The following is a 17,252-nucleotide window of genomic DNA, read 5'->3' as shown; positions in this document are numbered from 1 at the left end:
GGCCTTCAATATACCGATTTTGCAATATGCGGATGATACCATAATTTTTGGCACCGGTGATATGGATACTGCTAGGAGGATAAAAACAGTATTAGGGCTCTTTGAAATTGCATCAGGTCAGAAAGTAAATTGGAGGAAGACCTCTCTCATTGGTTTTAATGTGAGCCCAGAAGACCTTGAAGAGATGGCAAGCCTATTTGGATGCTCTACGGCTACGCTTTCAGCGAAGTATCTTGGTCTTCCTCTGTTTCATGGGCGTATCTCCCAAAATCTGTGGATCCCAGTGGTTGAAAAGATTGAATCCAGGTTAGCCAGTTGGAAGGGGCGGTTACTTAGTATGGCAGGCAGACTAATTCTCCTTAAATCTTGTATTGCTGGCATCCCAAACTATGCACTATCTTTTCTGCCTTGCCCATCCTCAGTTTGCAAAGCCATAGATAAAATGAAAAGAAGATTCCTATGGAGAGGATCAAGTGACTCTTTTAAATATCATTTGGTCAAATGGAATGAAGTCTGCTTACCTAAAAGATTGGGAGGACTAGGGCTTCGGAAATCAAAAGAAATGAACAAAGCCTTAATGCTTAAGTGGATTTGGAAGTACAACACAAATTCCTCCAATCTTTGGAAGGATATGGTTCGCGTCAAGTTGGGCTGGAATATGCCATGGTGGATGGCTGGGGGAAACCGGAGAGGACTATCCTCAATATGGAGATCTATTTTTTTGCTTCTTCAAAATTTCTCATAAGCCTGTAGATTTTTTGTGGGTAATGGAAGATCTCTTAAATTCTGGGATGACTGGTGGACAGGACATGCACCTTTACGGAACTCTTTCAGCACTCTTTTCCTTCTCTCCACTCACAAGGAAATTATTGTTGCGGATGCTTTTGAGGGAGGGAATGTGAACCTACACCCCCGAAGGGGTTTAACTGACATGGAGGCCAGCAGCCTCTTAGATTCTTTGAATCATGTTAGAATTTGGCCTTCCAACGAAGACAAGCTCATTTGGTGGCCTGACAAAAGTGGGAAATTCTCAGTTGCTTCGGCATATGGATACATCAACGGTTGAGATCCGACGCAAAGGGAGCATGACATCAACTTCGTCTGGAATCTATGTGCCACCTAAGGTAAATTTTTTCATGTGGAGTGCCTGTCAAAGTAAAGTTCTCATGGCTGATGTGCTCAAAAGAAGAGGTCACCCATCTATAGATCCACTATGCCCTTTCTGCCACAATGAAGATGAATCCACCAGTCATACTCTTCTTTAGTGCCAGTTCTCATGGACTGTGTGGACCTCTATTTTAAGCAAATTGGAGTTTCAATTTTGTATTGCTGTCGACCTGATTAGCTTTTGCAAGTCGGTCTTGGGATATCCCCTTCCTGGCCTCGGTAAATTGATTATCTTAGCTTGTGCTAGCTTCGTTCCTTGGGGGCTTTGGAATGAACGGAATAGAAGGCGGTTTGATGCTAAAAGCGAATCTGCGGCTAGAATTGTTGATAGAGTGATAGGGCAAATATCAACCTAGTTATTGACAAAAAAACATCCCTTCTCCTCTTTCAAAGGCACTGGCATTCGAGACAACTGGAGCAATTTGGCGAGGATGCACATCGGAGTTAAAATCCCAGCTATGCAAGAATGGACCCCTTCGGATACTGGCTACCTAAAACTAAACTTTGATGGATCTTCTCTTGGAAATCCCGGGATAGCGGGATTTGGGGGCGTCATTTCAGACTCAACTGGGAATCAATGTTTTTCCTATGCTGGTCCTTTAGGCATATCCGACTCAATGTCAGCGGAGCTACATGGCCTTCTTAATGGATTGCGGGTATTCAAAGACAAATGTAGTGGGCCTATTCACATCGAAGGAGATTCCAAGGTGGTGATTGGTTGGTGCCAGCACAATTCTTCTCCCCCATGGAGGCATTGGGATGTATTCCAGGAGATTTTGGATATTATTTCTTCCTTTTCTTGTATTTGGTCTCACATTCCGAGATCTGCTAATTCGGCAGCAGATGTGCTTGCCAAGGAGGGAGCTTTCTTGCAATCTCTCGTTGTTAAGGATTTGCGCCCTCCGCTTTTGTAGTTTTTTATTTTTCTCTTCCTTCTTTTTAATAAAATTACATCTTCATAAAAAAAAAAAAAAAAAAAGAAACCATCTCGAGGTCTCAAAAGAAGATTTTTGTGGGGTGGTCCCACTGGGGAGAAAAAGTACCACCTTGTCAAGTGGGGCCGATGTATGTAAGCCTATCCAATTAGGCGGTCTCGTCCAAGGCATTGCTATGACCAATTATGTCTTCCTTATGTAGTGGATTTGGCGGGCCCTCGTTGCTACCAAAGCCAGTATTTCAAATGGTTGGTAGACTGGTGGAGGCCAGCGCTACCGATTGTCTTCTATTTGGAGGAAAATCCTTATCTTGATCCCCACCTTTTTAAAAAAAAAGTGTTACCCGGGGAGTCGGCGCCTAACTAAATTCTGGTTGGGGGATAAAACCTTAGACACAAGCTTTGTATCATGTAAACATTGATACCATTTTTCTTCCATCTAGATCCCAGAACTATGGCATGAATTATATTAAGGTTAGAAAACCGTAAGATTGTTATGACTTTCTTTTTTTCTCGATGATTTATATGCTTAATATATTAGCTACCTTTTTTCTGTTTTATTTTTTTCCAGAATAGTTTTATATTCATATACTGTGTTTCTTGTACAGATTATCTTGTTGATGAAGGTGCTGAGGGCAACTCTATGTCTAATTTGCTTGTGGAATGTAGTAGTGAGCAGTCTCTGATCGATCTTATGATTCCTTGCCTTATGTTACTAGTCACTCTGCTGCAACAATTACAGGTGGACAACCTCTTATCTTGTTGTTTTTTTATAAGCTTATTTACTGTCAGCAGGAAGGCATAATTATGTTGTTCACTGTGTTATATTTCTTTCTCATTTTTAACCAACTAAATTTGCTTAACAATTGTGTGTGGAGAATTTCACATGCGGAATGTTGTTGTGCTTGGGCACTAAAGGATGAATATCTGCTTTAATGGAGATCTGGGATTATGTTTTCTCTTTCCTTCCGTGTTTCTATTTTTATTTATTCATTTTAAATTGTCCTCTCCTTAAATTATTATGTGCGGCTGGAGTGGTGTGTTGCAATGGCCTCACTTGTAATGTGACTCTGATCTCTAATGGTAGGAATCACATATGTACAGTTATTGCTTATATAGTTAATTTAGTTTGATTTATGGTTTTCGAGCATTTACCTCCAAGTAATTCTAACTTCACAACCATGAGAAATTCATTCTGGTCATGGCTTTAGCAATTGAACGACATTCCTGAACTGATTTCCTTCTGCAAATGACAAAGTTTCGCTATTATTTGTTGAATTAGCAATGAGAGGATTGAGGAGGCAGGAAGGATGGAGGGAGTTCAAAATCTTGCTTTTTGTGGTGAATTAATTCTCATTAACACTCGATACCATTATCATAAATGTAGGAAGTCAAGGAGCAACATCGTAATACAAAGCTGTTGAATGCGCTACTTAAATTGCATCGAGAAGTAAGGTGATTCATCATTCAATTTGACATTTACCACTCATGTCTGTAATATGTTATAATGACAGTCCCTTTCTCCTTTTTGTACATTGTCTTTTAGTGGAAGTACCAGAAAATGTTTAACTTTCTTTACTCGAGCCTCACCCTTTGCTATCTAACATATTACTATTTATTGCAGCCTAAAACTAGCTGCCTGTGCAACAGATTTCTCATCTCCGTATCCTGGTTCTGCACTTGGTTTGAATGCTGTTTGTCGGCTTCTTGTGTCTGCACTTGCTTGTTGGCCAGTGTTTGGTTGGACCCCTGGCTTATTTCATTGCCTTCTTGATAGTGTACAGGCAACATCACAACTTGCATTGGGTCCAAAAGAAGCATGTAGTTTGTTGTGGATTCTGGTATGGCTCTTTGCTTTTTTCTTGAATGGATGTCCAAGAGTTTTTATTCCTTGTTAAATGTACTGATGCATCAGTTTGGAGTCAAGGTGATGTATATCAATATTTGGTATTTTTCTTTTTGAGGACGACAAAAGTGAGGTTTCCACCCAAAAAGAGGGGGGGGGGTGTTGTTGCTGTACCGATCCCAAAGGTGAATTACATAAACTTATTAGCAAGAAAAAACTTAATGTGGAGGGAGGTACGGGTCCCAAAGGTGAATTACATAAACTTAAAAGCAAGAAAAAACTTAATGTGGGGGAAACCTCATCCAATGGTGCTCCTCTGCAACTCTCCCTTGGTAGCACTGGCAAGTTTACCATCTGAAGGAGTATGCACCACCCAAGTGGTCTCAAACTGAGAGGCAATGTCAGTTATTTCATTGAAATGCTTATGGGGTCACCATGGAGGCAGCAAACACCAGGAAGTGCACATTTGGATTTCATATCTCACTGCTAAAAAAATGACTTAGAGGCTGACATAATTCTGGGTGGAGTAATCTATGATATCGATCATACTTTTCAATATAAAAATCTGGGTGGAGTAATCCTGGTGGAGTGATCTGGATGATATCAACATGTTGTCCAAGAGTCTATGATATCAATCATACTTTCTTCTAATTTCAATCATAACAGAATCAATATTGTTAAAGTTGGGTCTGAGTTTATCTCAAATAATTATTGTTTCAATCCCAAGGAACTTGTTTTGGGGAAATGTTTTTACAACGTTCATGTTATTGTTATTTATCTCCATTGTATGACAGTATCATAATATCATTTACTCTGTTTTGGTTTTAATGTTTCTGTCTGTTAGGGTGATCTCTTTCCTGAAGAAGGTATTTGGCTTTGGAAGAGTGGGATGCCATCACTATGTGCTCTTAGAACATTATGTGTTGGAACAGTGTTGGGGCCTCTAAGGGAGAAAGACGTAGACTGGTACTTACAGCCAGCATACATTTCTGTGCTGCTTAGTCGATTGAACCCACTATTAGACAAAGTCGCTCAAGTAGTCCTGCATTTTGCTTTTACGGTATGCACTTGCTCACGCTTCTCTTGTTGATTCAGATATAACCATTGATAATGACTAGGTTTTCCCCTGAAACTTCTTCTGCACAGGCTTTGGTTGTGGTACATGACATACTTCGAGTTTTCATAGTACGAATTGCATGTCAAAAAGCTGAGTGTGCTCTTGTTCTTCTGCGGCCAATTATTTCATGGATACAGGATCATGAATCCAGTTCTTCTTTGTCGGAGACTGATATTTTCAAGGTGAAATATTCTTCTACTCTCAAGTCTTGGTCAACGGATATATGCTTGTCTTATTTTTATGTAATATTTTTCTTTTATCAGTAGTCTAAAATTGTTACCAGTAGTTTGTCGTCCAACTTGTGGATAGGTTGCCTGGATTTGTATCAGGAATTAATTTAATATTATCTTTGTATTTGTGGTCTGTCCATTTCTTTTCTAGAGTGTCTAGCGTTCAAGCTTTATACTAAACTACATTTTGTCCCTTCTTAGATAGAGGTTTAGAAGTTTTCAAATGGCTTTCCAAGTTTTGGGTGTTGACATATCCTTAAATTCTTTTTCTTTTTTTTTGGTCTTGGTTGACACTATTCTGATATACATCTTATAAGGCAGCATATAAGCTACTAGAAAGTTTTAACCTTAGATGCTCTTTTTGTTCTGTGTTATGGGATTTCTTTGGAGAAAAGAAATGTTTCAGCAGTTACCTCCTTTTTCGGACAGCGTTATGGTCAAACGATGAATCCTATTTGTTGAGTTCATGCTATAAGAGGTTACCATATAGAATAAAATTCCTACAGGAGGTTGCAGCTACAACAAACAATTCTGATTATTTTTTGAGAATGCCTCCTTGGAGACTTTGGAAATCAGGGAGACTGTAGAACCAGACAATCAAACATTTTCACATAATAGTGCAATTCTTCCCCCAGCTACAATGAACAATTACTATCGTTGTTGTCATTTGAATAACTAAATGTGGACTTTATTGGAAAGAAGAATAGAACAAGAGCAAACAACGTTCCCTAACACAATATAGTAGAACTTAAGGTTTATGTTGCGTCTTACAAAATTTTCTTTCTTCTCTTACAGATTTCCAAAAGTCAAGATTCTGTTGGACCCTAATTTTCTATTTTTCTGTTAGGTTATGAGGAAGTGCAGGTTGTATCTTCATTTTTTATGTTCTCTGTCTAAATGACAGGTATTATTGTCATGTGACGTGTGATTTCTTGTTTTCCTGCCTTTCTTCAGTGAAACTTTAGCTTCTTATGTAGTGTGTAGTCTTGCAGCGGACCTTTTGGAGGATCGGCACTGGGAAATTATTTTTTAATGGCAAAATTGTTTATCAAAAAGGGAATTTATAGATATGAAGAAATGGCTGATCAGGCCAACAAGGAAATTATACAAGTACAAAAGGAAACAATATAAGATACAATATTCAAAGTAAAATCTATGCTGTTGGGCCCATGTTGACAACCAAGCCTGGAAGGCGATCCAAACTAAGAATACACAGATGAGTGTGCCGAACTATGTATGTGATTCCTAGAGACCTGAAATGCTAAAGCGGAAGGCGATCCAAAATAAGAATCCACGGATGAGTGTGCCAAACTATGTATGTGATTCCTAGAGACCTGAAATGCTGAAGCGGGCCATCAAGCTGCAGAAAAGGCCTATGAAATCTGCCGGCTGGATCTTCATGTCCCCTTCCCAAAGAATCACAATCAAGGAATCAACGTCTATGATAATTGGTAATATAAAATTTTCTTTGTACAATCGAGGTCCTTGAAAAACAACATTAACATCAGCATTCATAGAGTCTCTGTCACCATTGGGACCATTGGATGACATTTTTTCTATCTTCTTTATTTATTTCTTTTTTTTTCTTTTTTTTTGTTGAAAGTCGCGATTTGTTTAATCTTTTTCTTTCATTTTTCTATGATCTACCTCTTTCTGCTTCCTCTCTTTGGTCTTGCTTCTTCTTGCCTTTTCCCTTCAACGTTTATGTCTCAAACCTAGAGTTTGAGTAAAAGTCCTGTTGTTTCCAATTTTCAGGCCCTCTCTTTCTCCCTGAAATTTCTGGTTATACCCTCTTTATCTATTAAATCTTAAGAAGTTTGCTTGATCCTTTTTCTTGTTTCTAGCTGAGACCTTTAATGGGATTTAGAGACTTATTCCAGCAGCAATCGAGCCTGTGATTTGGGAACATTCACATGAATCATCATAGTTCGAGCCACCTCAAGAAAGTGACAATTTTTATGTTCAACGATCCATTTTGCTGTGGAGTGGTTCACAAGATGTTTGATGAATAATCCCTTGAGATTGTCAAAAAAGTTAAATTTCGATTTATAAACTCAAGACCATTGTCTGTATGCATGACATTGATTGAGGTTGCAAAGTGATTCTTTATTTCATTATAAAAAAAGTTGGAATACAGAAAAAGCTTCAGATTTTTCTCGAAGGAATAAATCCAAGTGCATATGAATGAAATAAAATACCTGTAACCGAACTGACTAGTCACAAGACAAGGACCCTAGACATTTGTGTGAACAAGCTCAAGTAATTTACTTGTCTGATGACATGAAATTGGAAAGGAACTCCAGTAATGCTTGCCCAGTTGACACAACTTGCACTGAAATGAAATGTTGGAAGAAAATTTTGAAACTACTTGAATCAGCTTTGCAGGTAATGGATGACCTAGCCACTGTAGAGGTGAATCATTTGTGTGCAGCGCATGTAACGTATTATCTGGTATGTGGCTAACCAAATAATATAATCCTTCTCTCAAGAGTGGAACCAATTGTCTTCCTCGTCACGAGATCCTGAAAGACAATGAGTAGGATAGAAGGTTAAAGAACAGTTAATAGACTTTGCAAGTTGACTGACAGACAGTAAATTTAACAAAAATTTGGGAACAAGTAATGTAGATTAGTGATAAGAAAGAAGCATGAGTAACATTTCCCACTCCTTGTACTGGTGAAACTAACCCATCAACAGGAATAACATGTTTAATGAGCAAGGACTCCTTTAAGTAAAAAAATAATGAAGACGTACATAACATGTGTTTGGTAGCTCTCCTGATTCAAGGACCCAAGACGGAGAATGATACACAGTAAATGTAGACATACTTGTGGGAGGAGAAGTATGAGCTAAGGATGCAAAGGGGGAAGTAATGGAGAGTTGTGTTATATGTTGAGCGATCTGTTGCTGAATTAGTTGCATTTCATCTATGGCTCCTGGTGTGATAGGTGTTGTAACATCAGGTACAGATGCAGTACCATCATGTATAGTAGAATTTGCTCGTGCAGGCTTTCAAACTTCATCCATATCCGTCAGAAGAATGCTTAGTGTTTCAACAATGAACACATTTTCTTGCAGATTTTCCATCCCTACGGCCTAGCCCTTGGTTTGAGCTGTGTCTACCTCTACCTTTGCCAGTCCTTGTGCATCCCTTGGACGAATTAGTGGAACCGGATGCAGCAGCTGATGTGTTAAGAGCCGTGGCTTCACCCATTTTTGCATCTTTTCTTCCTTTTGGCCTAATTGTCTTTTCAACTCTTATTACCCTATTAAAGGTAGTGGAGAGGTTAAGAATTTCATCTGAGGTGAGGACCTCTGCCTTGATTCTATCAAATTCAACACCCAAACCATCAAGAAATTTTGCCACTAAAAGCTGATTTTGTTGTTTCCTGGGTTCCCGTTCATTCGTAGTAAATGGATGGTAAACATTAATCTCTTGTCAAACACCCAAAAAAGAACTGTAGTACCCTGTTATTGTCCAGTTTTCGTTTTTCAACCCAAATAAATCAGTATATAACTCATAAACCCTTGAAAGATTGCTATCTTGAGCATATAAAGCTTCTAGAAATAACCACATAGCTTTTGGATCATTCCTAATAAACTTCAGATTTTTTCTGCCTTTTAAATACGTCGCAACTGATTTGGCCCAATTGAGATAATTGTTACCATTCAATATTTAAGATATAATAGTAATAATGTCCTTTCCATAACTTCTTTTGATGTCGTTTATACTTCACCAGAATCAGCCATAATGCTTGTATAGGAACACAAATCTGATCAATTGTATCTTCCAAAAGTTTTTGTATGACCAGACTAGGTGGACCCCCACCACGCAGAATTAGGGTTAGGGCAGTTACTGTGATTTGCGCACTTCAAAATTCACATATTATAGCATAGACTTCAAATTTCAGATCAAATAACCCAACTAGTCAATAATTAGGGCTGACATCAGCATAAGATAGGGATGGCATCAGCATGTGCAGAAGAGGGAGTTGGCACACATCCCAAAACGAGCATAAAAACCCTTTTTGGCCAGTTTAAGTCATAAATAACTGTCATAGGAACAGTAGAACCAGTAACCCTAGGGTTATGGCAGAGAAGAAAGAGGAAAACATTAGATTTTTACCAACCAATAGCTGAAAAACCTGATGAGATCCTTCTTTATGTAAATGTTGGCTTCAAAGGTTTGATAATGGTTGACAAAAGGCCTTCGTATAAGTGATTTACTGCTTTGATACCACGAAAAAAGTAAGGAGAGAGAGAGATGGAGAGAAAGAGAGAAGTTGGAGGAGAGAGCCAAGAAAAGTGAGCTGTGTTGGGGATCATGCATGACTCCCAACCTATTTATTTAAGTGGATTTCATAAAATATGAGAGTGAAGGTAAGGTGAAATGACCAAAATGCCTTTGTACTAGTTTTTCATCAATATTATTTACTGGAAATGTGATAGTTGTTTTTATCTTGTGCAGGGCCAAAGATTATTTGATTTTCTTGCTAGCTTGTTGGAGCATCCTCGTGCAAAGGTTTTTCTGCCTGATACTATTTTCAGATTCATGTTGATTATCAAAATTTAATCATCTAGAATAGGAATGTTGCATACCTGAATCTGTGACTTGTGTAATTAGCTTGCCTTTTTTGTGAAAATGATCCCATTATCCTCCTCACTAATATTTCTCTGTACACTAGGAGTTATTGCTGAATGAAGGTGCAATTCGAATACTAATGCGGGCCCTCCAGAGCTGTTGTGATACATCTGTTTCAGATGGGAAACTGATAACCGAAAGCAAAGTTTCAAATAAAAGTAGCATTAGCTTATTTGCTTGGTTATTTCCCATATTGAAGTCCTTGACATTGATTTTTGATCACGAGAGGCCTTCGGAATTCTCTGGAGCATATGACAAGTAAGAAATGCATACTTAAACTTCAGATATTTTAAGTATAAGTTGACGTCTGTTGTATACTTTATTCCAATGCGCACCTTTTCCTATATTGCAGGTCTTCAACTAGCTTGAGTATTGAAGATTATTTCATAGTTGGGCGAAACCTTCTTAAGATATGCCGGGTAAGATTTCTTGCTCACTTGCTATCTTGAGTTTTCCTTCTCACTAATTTATATATTTTCCCTTCATTTTGGTACAAATTTTATCAACAAGATGACTTGTCTGTTTTTTGTGTGCCTTGGGTGATGTGTTTGTTCAAAAAAGATAGAAATAAATTGGGTACTGTGTTACCAAGGATAATAAGGTAAAAGAATTGGATCATATCATTCCCTTCTTATGCCAAATTATCCTTTGCATGTTGAAACCATGCTAATTATTCATTTCAATGCAATTGTGAAATCTGATGATTTCTTAATTTGATGTCTTGATTTTCTTGAATCTGAGAAACTTTTCTTTACATAGGTCTTCTTAAATCTGAGGACTGCAAACTTTTCTTTGAGTAGTTTTTCAATGTCTACCAGTTTTTATCATTTGTTTTTAACCATTTTTATTTCTTTCTTAATTTTTTAGGTTCTACCTGTTGGTAGGGAATTGCAAATTTGTCTGACAGCCTTGAAAGAATTAGTTTCATCTAATCTGGGTAAAGTGGCTTTTGCTTCCATGTTACCATCAAAGTCTCCCCTGGAAGATCTTGAGATGGAGAGAGGGAAGGAAAAGGATGGCAATAGTGACTTCTATGATGACTACAATTGGGAGAAGTTTCCTCCCTTGCTAAGTTGCTTGCAGAACATTGTACAATCAATCAGCAAAGAAGGTTTTTCAGTTTATGCTCTTGAAGCTATTAAGGAGTTGTCTTCATGTGTATTATGCCTATGCAAGGAAAGCAAAAAGTGAGTACAACCACATTTTTGTTCATACATTTTTTTGTACCCTCAAATTTGGTCGAAGTATGATTTGGTTGAACTGCTATCTGTATGCTTAATATCAAGGTTAATTTTGGTAGAAAATTCATGTGGCTGAGTCTTTGTATGTACTAAAACATGTGCTCTCTTTTCTCAGTGTGGAGGTAGTCTCTGTTCTAAAGTACCTGTTTGGGCTTCCTCATGGTATTACTGACACGGAAGATCTTCCAGAAGAGAAGTTGAGGGATGTTCAGGAATTACTGACTCTTCTTGATCATAGAATCCGTGAGGATGAGCATTTAACATTGTCAAATAATAAATTCCCTTTTTATCTGGTATAGCTAGTCTTTTGTGGAACTTTGTGTCCTTTTTGTTCCTTTTTTTTTTTTTTTTTTTTGTGTTTGTTCTGGGAGGATCAGATCTTGGTAGTAACTTTCTGAAAGCTTTGTCATCTTACAGGTTAAGAAATCTGTGGAGTCTATGTTATTGTTACTGCAGAAGACAGTCTCATGTGAGGAAAATTTGACGTTCAATGAAGTTTTATCATCTTCTGGAGAAGTGTCAGTTCCTATGAAGACCTTCCCTTCTTATTTAGTAGTTCCATCTTTGTCTGTGGTGGACCCTGCGGATGATGATGCTGGATTTGCTCTTTCCAGGGCCAGGAAGAGTGATGGCCCCACAGAAAAAGCTGGCAATTATTATAGTCATGGTGGTCTCTGTGACAGATTTTTGTGGGAATGCCCTGATTCTTCTGATAGACTAGCAATTCAATCTCTCCCTATGAAAAGGAAAACGACAACTGTTGATGGCCCAAGTCGGCGCTCAAGAGGAGACTTGGGTGTTGACAATGTTAGCCTGACTGCATTTTCACGAGGATTGGGGGGAGCTGGTGCAACTGCATCATCAGGTTCAACTCGTAGAGATACATTTCGTCAACGTAAACCAAATACTAGTAGACCTCCATCAATGCATGTTGATGACTATGTTGCTAGAGAGAGGAATGCTGATGGGGTTAGTGGTTCAAATGTTGTAAGTTCCATCCAGCGAAGTGGGTCTACTGGAGGAAGGCCTCCTTCAATACATGTAGATGAATTCATGGCCAGACAAAGAGAACGTCAAAACCTTGTAGCTCCACCTCTTGCAGAGGCAGCAAACCCCCAAGTTAAGAACTCTTCCACTGACAATGAAAATGTTACAGTTAAAGCTGATGCATCTAGACAGTTGAAAGCTGATCTTGACGATGATCTGCAAGAAATTGATATAGTCTTTGATGGGGAACCTGAATCAGATGATAGACTGCCATTTCCTCAACCAGATGATAATCTGGGGCCTTCTCCTGTAATGGTTGGTGAAGATTCACCACACTCTGTTGTGGAAGAGACGGAGACTGATCAGAATGAAAGCACCCTATTTTCTCATCTTGGTGGACCACCATCTACAGTCGATGGGCATTTACGTGATGAACTTCCTTTGAGAAGGTCAATTTCTCGTTCTGGAAGGCCATTATCCCGAGAACCAAGTATTAATTCTGAGCAAAATTATCCTTCGATGGAGATACCCTCTTTCCATGAGCAAGTTGATGAGACGAAGCAGAGTCTTCGTCCAATGACAAATTTTCCCCAATTTTCTTCTCAATTTTATAACAAGGGCCCAGCATCATCTCCTGTCCAAGGAGACCCTAGGATGATTCCATCTTCTTTCTTCCAGAGGGATATTCCACAGCAGGGAACCAGTGCCACTCACTTTGGTGGTGCATCTCAAGGACTTTTTGATGATAAACATGCTTCTAGACACCCAACTTTACCTCCGTTGCCCCCACTGCCCTCCCAAACTGTTGAATCTCTTAACACGCCACCATCTGCTATTGGGCAGCCACCACTTCCATCAGCTTACCTTCCACAAACATTTGATGCCAATGCACCCGTCACCAGCTTACCATTTTCATCTCTATTCACAGATACAACAAATCATCCTGTTCAACTGCAGCTAAGTGCAGACTATATTTCGAACAGTAGCCATAGTCCTGGGCCATCATTGACAAATCCCTCTGTGATGGAGTCTAAATACTTGTGGGCTCCAGCTACTTCTGGAAGTCGACTACATGAAGAGACACCCAACTCAAATGCCTCTTTGAGACCCCTGCAGCCGCCACTTCCTCCAACCCCTCCACCTTACACTGCTCAAACCTCAACTTCTCAATCTTCACCTTACAGCCAGGCAAGTCTTGGAATGCAGCTTCCACTTTCCTTGGCTCCTTTAAATGATGTACGCTTGGGAGCTTCTTATTCATTACCATTGTTTACTCAATCATCGATGCTTGGGAGGCCTGCATCTATGTCAAATACACCTTTGCAGCAGCAATCAAACCAGACTTCAGTTAATCTTTCATCTCTCCCTTTACCTAGTTCTTCATCTATTCCAACTGTGCAACCCCGTCCACCACCTCAGCCTCCCCAGCCTTCACGTCCTCCACATCCACCTCAGCAACCCAGGCCACTAGAACCAGGAGTATCACTGCAGCAGAGCTCCATTCATGTTCAGATGCAACCATTACAAATACCACAACAGCTCCAAATTCCACAAACACATATTTATTATCAAACCCCTAATCTGCAGGAAAGCATTTCACAGCCTCTGCAGCAGCAAAGTGACAGCGGGTCGCAGCAGCAACTAGACTTGGGAACTTTACAACATTACTTTAGTTCTCCTGAAGCCATTCAGGTTTTCATTTGAACTATAAGTTGTTTCTTAACTTTTAATTTTCATTTCCTATTGGCTCTAATGGATTTTATATTTATTTGCATTTGTAGTCTTTATTGGGTGATAGAGAAAAGCTTTGCCAGCTTTTAGAACAGCATCCAAAATTGATGCAGATGCTTCAGGTTTGATTCTCAACCAAAAATCATCTTGTTCTATGAAACTCAGCTTTTTTACCCTGACATCTTACTCTTGCTCCGATTTTAACACAAATTTCACTGTTATCTTTCTGATTAAATTTTTAATTAGCTTTTCTGTCTAAAAGGAAAATTTTGTGCTGATAAGACAGCACTGGATCCAGGAAAGTTTTTGACTGGTTTCAAATTTAAAATTAACTGTGTCATCCACTACTACTTTTTCATTTAGTGAAATAAATAGAGTTTGTCTTGGCTAATTGAGACAAATTGTTGGTATTATTTACAACTATGGTGACAGTGCTAAACTTAGAGAAAGATCACTGCCAAAAAAAACTCTTGGGAGATAATAAAAGACTTCAGTGTTTAATTCAATGAGGTAATGTATCAAAGAGTAGGAGGGCACACAGGCTGGGTTCTGGGTTTGGTGCAAGTTTTTGAAAACCGAACCCAAAACCTGTCCTGGCTCTGCTCCATTGCTGTCCATCCCTGTCTCCACATTGGCTTATGACTAATTCAATCCTTAACATAATTTTATAAGATAATAAAAATTATGAAAAATATATAACTAGACTGTTGAAAAACAAGTATAGGGGTATTTTGGTCATTTTTTCTTTAACTTTATTTATGTCTTGATGTAATCTTGTTTTGTATGTCCAATTATGTCCATGGACCAAGTTTGATTTAAAGAGGACACGTAGAATGGGAGATATAAAAAGATTAGGGTTTCACTTAAGTATGAGCATATTTGTAATTGTACTCAAAACTTCATTATAAATAGAGGTTGGGGGATATGAACGCCCCCAAGGCCGATAAATCTTCTGTTTCTCTCCTCTCCACCCTCTCTCCCTCTCATTCTCTCTCTTCAACTCTCTTCTTAATTTTTCATCCTTTTGAAGTAGATGTTTAATAAAGGAAGGATCTTTATCCAGTTTTTGGGCTACCGGTTGGTAAAAGTCAAAATTTTTCTCCTTTTCTCCCATAACCCTTGGGTTACTGGTTCTATTGTTCTAAGAACAAATCTTGATTTTTAAACTGTCCAAAAGGTTTTTTATTCTGATCTCAAGATGTGCGCCAACTCCAGACCTGCTTGTGCTGATGTCATTTTCGAAATCTGCTGTTGTCAGCCCTAGTGCTGCTCTTTTTGCACTGTCTTCTGGAATTTGATCCTTGTGTTGGATTTCTGGATTTTTTAACATACGCACATCATCAATTTGTCGTAAGCCTAATGTTACGTGGTGGGACCCACTTAGGCTGGTTGATTTAAAATCTTTGGAAGGTTTATTTGATTTGTTTGGTATTTTATATATTTGATATGCCTCATTCTGGTGAGGTTTACACTCCATCTAAATAATCCTATAATCTGAATGGTAAAGATATTATCATTATCACCTTTGAAAAGTTGAATGATGATAATTACTTTACTTGGACTAGATCTGTTAAAATGTACTAGAAAAAGCTAAAATTTATTAGGGATGATCCTCCTATCCCTCAAGATGATGATCGGGAGGTTGAAGATAGTCTTGTACTAACTTGGATTGTCAACAACATGAAATCTACTATCAAAAGTCAAGTGCTGAATTTTGAAACTGTTAAAGCTATGTGGCTGTCTTTGGAAACTCTTTATGGTCAAGAGAGCAATCTTTCTAGGGTTTACGAGTTATATACAGATTTCTTTGGCTTGAAACGAGGTAATAGGCCTGACAAAATATTATAGTTCTTTTCTGAGTATTTGGCAGGCGATCAATATCTTTCATTGATTTACTACGGATAAACAGGAACTCGAAAAACAACAAAGGCAACTCCTAGTGGCAAAATTTCTTGATGGTTTGGGTGCTGAATTTGATAGCATAAAGGCACAAGTTTTAGCCTTTGATGAAGTACCTAACCACTCTACTTCCTTTAATAGGGTAATGAGAGCTGAAAAGACCTTTGCACTTAAAGCAGGAAAAGATACCAAAGTGGGTGAAGCTACTGCCGTTAATACGTCCAAAGGATGCATGGGAACTGGCAGAGGCAGAGATAACTCAGGTCGAGGACGAAGCCGAGGAGATGGTAAATCTGAGTTCAAGTGTGTTCACTGTGGATGCACAAATCACTACTTGGATAGATGTTGGATAAAGTTTGGAAAACATGTGTGGGCAAACTCCTTTACACACTAGAGTAGTCCCAGGGTCTAAAACTACAACATCAATCCCACCTGGTGCTCAAAATGAATTTTTAACAATTAATCCAATGACAACAATGTATCTCATAATGTATTGCACAACCATCTATTCCTTTTGCATCCTTGGCTCATACTACTCCCACTAGTATGTCTACACTCTCAGTGTCTTATTTCCCATCTTGGGCATTTGATTTTGGAGCCACAAAACACATGTCAAGTATGTCGTCACTATTTTTTGACTTTTTTTAGAGTCTCTCCTCATTAAGCATGTTAACCTTGTTGATGGGTCAGTTTCACCAATACAAGCAATGGGTGATGACCCTATTCCTTTTCTTTCACCTCAATTTGCATTGTTAGTTCCTAAATGTTCTCTAAATTTGTTGTCCGTCAATCAGGTGGCTAAGTCCATGAATTGCTCTTTTAACCTTTTATCCTACTCATTGTGTCTTTCTGGATCTTGTGATGAGGAAAATGATTGGTTCCACTTGTGAGAGAGGGGAACTATACTATCTATACTATTTGGACAACCACAACCCATATAGCACTTTGCGTGCACTACACAGTTGATTCACCCTTACAATGGCATCTCAGACTCAACCATCCATCACTTGCAAAATTAATTCAAGTAGTTCCAGACCTTCCTCCTAGTATTACTTTTCGGTGTGAGTCATGTCAACTGGGCAAGCATCGCCAGAGTTCCTTTCCTGTTTCATATCATAAGACAAGTAAACTATTTGAGTTTCTCCACTCAAATGTCTAGGGTCCTTTTTATGTGACTAGTCAGTTTGGCCATAGGTATTCTATTTCGTTCATTAATGATTTTAGTAGATTTACTTGGATTTATCTCATGGGAGAAAAATCTAAAGCCTTGGATGCATTTCAACTATTTTATAATGAAATAAAAAATCAATTTGCAATCTCTATCAATATCTTGTGTACCGACAATGGCCTTGAATTTATGGGTCGTAAATTTGATTCTTTTTGTCAGTCACAAGGAATTATTTATTAGATTTCTTGTGTGTTCATTCAACAACAAAACAGAGTGGTTGAACGCAAGTA

General features: G+C 38.6%; 1 protein-coding gene across 1 annotated transcript in view; it reads left to right on the top strand.

Moving 5' to 3' along the window:
* Positions 1-17,252, top strand: part of LOC137943715 (protein virilizer homolog) — a 66,969-nt gene that overhangs the window by 45,844 nt on the left and 3,873 nt on the right. Inside the window, exons 15-26 of the mRNA XM_068789156.1 lie at positions 2,710-2,843; positions 3,489-3,556; positions 3,726-3,942; positions 4,792-5,007; positions 5,094-5,246; positions 9,763-9,816; positions 9,980-10,194; positions 10,289-10,355; positions 10,804-11,123; positions 11,293-11,470; positions 11,595-13,856; positions 13,946-14,017. Of these exons, the coding sequence (XP_068645257.1) occupies positions 2,710-2,843; positions 3,489-3,556; positions 3,726-3,942; positions 4,792-5,007; positions 5,094-5,246; positions 9,763-9,816; positions 9,980-10,194; positions 10,289-10,355; positions 10,804-11,123; positions 11,293-11,470; positions 11,595-13,856; positions 13,946-14,017 (3,956 nt within the window). The remainder of the gene's footprint in view (positions 1-2,709; positions 2,844-3,488; positions 3,557-3,725; positions 3,943-4,791; positions 5,008-5,093; positions 5,247-9,762; positions 9,817-9,979; positions 10,195-10,288; positions 10,356-10,803; positions 11,124-11,292; positions 11,471-11,594; positions 13,857-13,945; positions 14,018-17,252) is intronic.

This window comes from Aristolochia californica, unplaced genomic scaffold (assembly GCF_029961685.1).
Source record: "Aristolochia californica isolate CCGP_79_NKW_82.1479 unplaced genomic scaffold, dmAriCali1.0.hap1 SCAF_1, whole genome shotgun sequence".
Taxonomy (NCBI): domain Eukaryota; kingdom Viridiplantae; phylum Streptophyta; class Magnoliopsida; order Piperales; family Aristolochiaceae; genus Aristolochia; species Aristolochia californica.
This window is presented reverse-complemented; position numbering and strand designations above follow the sequence as displayed.